This window comes from Vespa crabro, chromosome 1 (assembly GCF_910589235.1).
Source record: "Vespa crabro chromosome 1, iyVesCrab1.2, whole genome shotgun sequence".
In the NCBI taxonomy this organism is placed as follows: Eukaryota; Metazoa; Arthropoda; class Insecta; order Hymenoptera; family Vespidae; genus Vespa; species Vespa crabro.
The window spans coordinates 17707760-17713759 of NC_060955.1; the positions used below are offsets into that span (position 1 = coordinate 17707760).

At 34.0% G+C, this 6000-nt stretch overlaps 1 protein-coding gene across 1 annotated transcript in view; it reads left to right on the forward strand.

Moving 5' to 3' along the window:
- Positions 1-2344, forward strand: part of LOC124427752 (adenylate kinase 7-like) — a 71726-nt gene extending 69382 nt beyond the window's left edge. Inside the window, exon 3 of the mRNA XM_046971079.1 lies at positions 72-2344. Coding sequence (XP_046827035.1) covers positions 72-152 — 81 coding nt within the window. The 3' untranslated portion in view covers positions 153-2344. The remainder of the gene's footprint in view (positions 1-71) is intronic.
- The last annotated feature ends 3656 nt before the right edge of the window (positions 2345-6000 follow it).

The following is a 6000-nucleotide window of genomic DNA, read 5'->3' on the forward strand; positions in this document are numbered from 1 at the left end:
CGAACTCCGTTCTCACGTAATCGGACGTGGGAGAATAACCGAACTGAGATTAACCCACTTTTGATTCCCAGACTATTTTGGATGGACGGAATGGAACGGTAATACGCGCGCGCAGCTCAACGACGTTTCGCTCGATTATACCGGCCGAGTAATAGAGAGAAAGGAAGAAAGAGATAGACACAGAGAGAGAGAAAGAGAGAGAGAGAGAGAGAGAGAGAGAGAGAGAGAAAGGGAGAAAGAGACAGTGATAGCGTGAGATAAAAATTCGAAGAGATATAGCTGAGCGTAAAAAGCATCTTCCTGGAAAAATAGATAATTTCTTCGTAGAAAAAGCAAGAAAAAGATCGACGCATATTCGTCATCCTCGAGGAAGAAGGTCATTGGATGCGTTTCCCGAAGCGTAACGAAAAGGACGGAAACTCGAGGACGATTTTAAAACGTTTCCACGTCGGTAAGTTGCGTGAATGACTTCACCGAAGATCCAGCCTGATTGATTTAAACGAGACGTTGCGAGGACGCCACGAAAATACAATATTACATAGTAACTCGTATCTTTGCATTTTTCATAAAAAGTAAAGATGATACGTGGATGACGTACGAGATGACACTCACTTTTTTTTTCATACGTTATTCTGCTTACGCAATATGAAAGAAGATAATGGTGTTTTCACATCGCGAAATTTTCACGGTTATATAGTCCAACAAAAATGGTACAGACTTTCTACTCGATTTTGCTCTTTTCGTATATGAAATTCCGAAAGAAAATCTTCTTCGGTTTTGCAATTTTTAAATTATGTATTGTAAATCCAAGATAAACATCTCTTCTAAATCCATACTCCTTTTGATCGATCGTAATTATCTCGAATAATGGGTAACATTAGTAGATAAGATGATAAGTTTTCATAAATCGTATAAAAAAAGGAATGCGTTTTTATATAGAATTAATGACAGATAACGATATCGATGGAGTTAAATTTATTTCGTCTAGACAAGTCATTGAATTAATATCGAACGAAAAGGAATCACAACTTCGATAAAAACAATTGAGCCATTCAATATGTGAACAATATAGAAACGAAACGGACAAACGTATCACATAAAGAGTCCGATATAACATGGTATAAATTCGACATTACAGGAATAAATCAATAAGGCAGATATTCCTAGGTGGACGAGCCAGGGCTGGTGAGGTCGGTGCATAAATTCATGGATGTGAAAATGGTGAATCGTCTTTTGCCGATTAAAAAGAACAATGCCATGCGTCAAATATCGACAATCGATCGATCCTCTCTTGCAAGAAAACGAGAAAAACCTTTCCCCTTGTCTTTATCACCATCCGAGCTCAAAGAAGAAACCGGAGGTGCGATAATAGTGGTGACCCTAACGCAGAAATGATTGACGTCATTGGATGCCTCGCGAGATGGCCTGCATTATTGATTTTATATCGCGTTTAGAAAGGCTGCTTTGAAGGACGTCGCGTCTCAAGAATTCCACTCCGGTATCCTCCTCGATTTTTCTAATGAAACGCGATAGGAAATTCTACCTTCTCTACGGGGAACGATCATCAATTATCTTTCAGCGTGATCTTAACATCCGACGACAATCAACGTCGATTTTTCAAGTTTTTACTTCGTTCGAGACACTGCCTATATAACTAGGCAAGGTCTATGACGATGGATCCCATCCTCAACGATTATTGAACGTTCCCATTAAGGATATCGGTCAGGTTCAAAGAAAAGGGGACGTGCTCAATGCTCGGGAAATTGAAGTTTGGTGTAAGTGGAATCGATCGAACTACGACTTTAAGCTTTTCTCTCAGGTGGTGGCTCACTGATTGTGCTTCGAGAATATCCGCCTATGTTGTAAATGTATACGTGTATTGCATGTCTATAGCTAATAGTAAGTACGTCGCTTCACAGACCCTTGAATAACCTTCTACCGACATGTGCTTGCCTTAAGGCTCACCACTGTTACCTCTTTCTTCTTCCTCTTCTTCTCTTCTTTCTTTCTTTTTTCCCTTCTCTTCTTTTTTTTTTCTTCTGTAGCAGGTGATAAAAGGTGGTAGGATCGATGGAACCTTTTATCTTTTTGCCTCGTAACCGAGATTTTCCAATGGATTATGACCGGATCGAATTTCTCTGGGTAAAGTAGCATTGCTCGAGAATGTTAGCAAGATACTTCGACTGGATTTCAATCCTTTGAGAGTCTGATTTGAATCGGGCTCTCTGAGATACGAGGCGATTAAGAACGATCTACTCGCACCGTGTTTGGTCTCCTCAAACGTGTTGAAAGAGCCCTTTGCTCCTATTTTTCTAAAGAACATCCTTGGGAATTATTCGTTTGTTTGGCACATCGATCGACTTCCTTCTTTCTAAAAAAAAAGATCTTTCAACGTTAGTCGTGTTGATACTTTGAAAAAAAAAGTAAAAAGAAGAAAAAATAAATTCGAATTTTAAATAATATTAAATAATATGGAACGAATTTTTTAATTTCTTAAGGTTAATGATCGTCGATTTGACCTTTACTCTCGAACAAACACTATCCTGAAATTCATTGAAATTTACATCGAATTCTATGAATTAATATAGATCAGAGATATCCTTACAAGACAGACATTAGAAACACCTGTTTGTCGCTAATTTGTCGGGGCGAATGCTAAGAATTTATTGTATATAAGCAATGAATTTCTTAACAGATGGTTATGAAAGCACACCTGTTTATCATTGATTCTCTGACTCTCTGAGTTCTGAGAATTTATATAGGTCAACGATTTTCTTATATAGCACCTGTTAAAAGTATAGATTATATTGTAGCTTTCTTTTACATCTCATTAAGATTTTTAAGTTCTAGTTATTTCTTTTTTATTCTCCTAGATGCGTACCTATGTATCTATCTATCTATCTATCTATCTTGAAATAGTATCAATGATATTACATTATTCTGTCTAATTTAAAATACAGTATAAGCACAGATCGATAAAACCATTACCAACAGCCTCGCATTCGAACAAACCTTTTTAAAAATATAAAAAAAAGAGTAAATTTCGATTGGAAATAGCTAGTTAAAGTACAGTCTCTGTTCGGGTTCACGCTAAAGGCTTGTCGATACGAAATGTCGCCAGAAAACGAACGCGCATCAACACTTATCCGGAGCAAATATCCGGGACATCTCGCGGATCGAATCACCCCTTTTCCTTACCGCCCTACTGCTCGTACACCGAAACGGCCAGAGCAAATTGCACTTTTATGGAACCTTGCCATCGGGTACGCATATCGCACCTATCCTTATGGATATTTGTCGGTTATGAAGAAACGATGTTACACTACTGCTAAAGCGACCTATTCACGATTTTGTCTGAGAAAAAAAGAAAGAGAGAGAGAGAGAGAGAGAGAGAGAGAGAGAGAGAGAGAGAGAGAGAGAGAGATGGTACTTTGACGACCGCAACGGCAAATAGTTCTTGCATGGAAAATAGCTACTGAAATGTTAAATACAAAAAGAAAAAAACATAATCGATTTTTATCGTTCAAAAATGAACCATATAACTAATGGACGTTGAAATCATCTTAAAGTGTTCGAATGATGATTCTACATGATTGATAACATATTTTTCGTTCTGATAAGTATGCCCTTTTCACGCTTTTTCACACTTATTTTAACTTAAACGAAACAATTTGGAAAAGGTATTGTGATCGTTCTAAATTTAACTCGGAAATACCATTTGTACAACGAAGAAGACGGACCATCGACGGACAGCAATTTCTTGCTCGATTAGTCACCTTCAGCAACACTCCTAATATCTAATGTAATGATTTAAGATCAAGCATCGAAGTTTCGATTTCGTCGATTACCTTGATCGTTTGTTAGATAAAATATTTGTGATTTCTCAATTAAAGTGATAATGCAACGTATCGGACCACGTACTAATTGTATATATCGATAGATCACAAGTAATAAAGTGTGCCTCAAGATAATGTAAATTCGTTATTTTTAATAAATCAGAAAAACCGAACGTTATTCGGTTTAAACTAAAGAAGAATAAATAGTTGTCATTCGATATTAAAGATCTCTATGTTGTCGGGATAACTAACTCTGCTTTTCTCATAGTCAAGTTCCATAAGGATTATAGAGTTAACTTCAATGGTGTTTAAAATTTCTTCCTATACAACATTACGAGAATGACGTGGATTCTCTGACGCAGGACGAACAGGACTTTCAAACTGCTTTGTCTCTTAACTTGGGAAAAGGCAACGTATAGCATTTTATACTTGCTCTTCTTTCTACGGTGTCGTGTTCCTCTTATTGAAGTTAAAGTTTTGACGTTTCGCAAAATGTCCTCCTTTTAGTTGAATAAGTTTTGATAAAAATTAAACATATGTCTATCGTTAAGACGGTCATATAAAGTTCAGTAAATATCGTAGCGTGTTACTTCAATTTCAGTGTGTAATGATAAAATCATTTATATCTTATCTGCTTATAATTATTCCCTAAATAAATTTTCCCTAAGTCAAAACCTTACTAGATCCATTTGTCGTGCTTAAAAAATGCTGAATTCGTCTTCGATACATTAAAATCTTCAGATTTTTAAAATTCGTCGAATATCGCACATTGTGAAGTTTGTCGCGCTATGTCAGTTATGGTATGTAAAATAATAAAGTATTATTTTTAAGTATTATTTTAATAATATTATTTTTAATATTACTTTAAATAATATTATTTTAAAGTATTATTATTAGTATTATTATTTTAAATATATATATATATATATATATATATATATATATATATATATATATATATACATATTGTGACATGGAATAGTTTTACTACGTAGCTTACAAAATTATTAATTAAACTTTGCGAAATTTGCACCAATATCATAAAAAATGATTTTATAATTTCATTTAACAACGAAATTTACACTGACCAAGAAATATGAATATTTTAAAAATTTAGACTATAAATTGTTCACAAATAAAAAGTTCACATTGAATTATAAACAAATCACAAATAACAATCACAATCACAATACAATCTCGATCAAAGTTATAAATCACAACGAATATAGAAATATGCAAACATACAAAAATTATCTGCTTGATAATATAGAATTTATTCCTACGAATGAAAAGACAAATCGTTCTAAAACATTCTCTAGTACATTCGTAAGTGTTCATATAAAATAATAATAATTTAAAAAAAAATGTCCCGGTATGGGAACGAATAAAATAAAAGTTTTAATTTCAAGCGGATCACGTATAAGCTACAATTTGCATATCATACATAGGTTCGAAATCTAAAACCCGAGATGTTCCAAATATGTCAGTTATAGCATGATTGATCTGAAAACGATTTTCAATACATATCAATGGAAAATCTATATTTATTTATGAACAGATGTTGAAAATATTAGATACGTTAATGTAATTTTTTATTACAATACATTGAAAAAATTATAGCGTTTGAATAAAAAATAATAAATTGCATTTTTGACAAATAATTCATCATGTGTGATATAACACATCTACTATTCAAAATTAATATTAATTATTAAAGCCAACCTGTCACGTATTTAATGTTAAGTAGACACCTTCGAACAAACTGTCTACCGTTGTAAGATACTCCAACTTCTACGTGCGCTGACATTTAAATCCCTTTCTACTCCGCTTTCTTCTCTCTTCTTATGAATAAACATCGGTTGACTTTTTTATGAATAAACATTGAGACTTCTCCAAGTCGATATTCGCCAAGTAGTGTACGTAGGTACACCCATCAACGCGTAAAACTTTAAATATCTGTCCTGGAATTTCTTAAAAAGAATAATACAAGATTTTACATTAAAATTCGAAAAGACGAGATAATGTATTAAAAGTTCTCCAGAAATCTTCATAAAAAATCTTTCGACACAATGACGTCCCTGAACTTTTAACCCTAACGAAGAACAATAAAATCGGCAATAAACCAACAATTTTCATCGGTTTAATCACCACCATAAGAATGAGT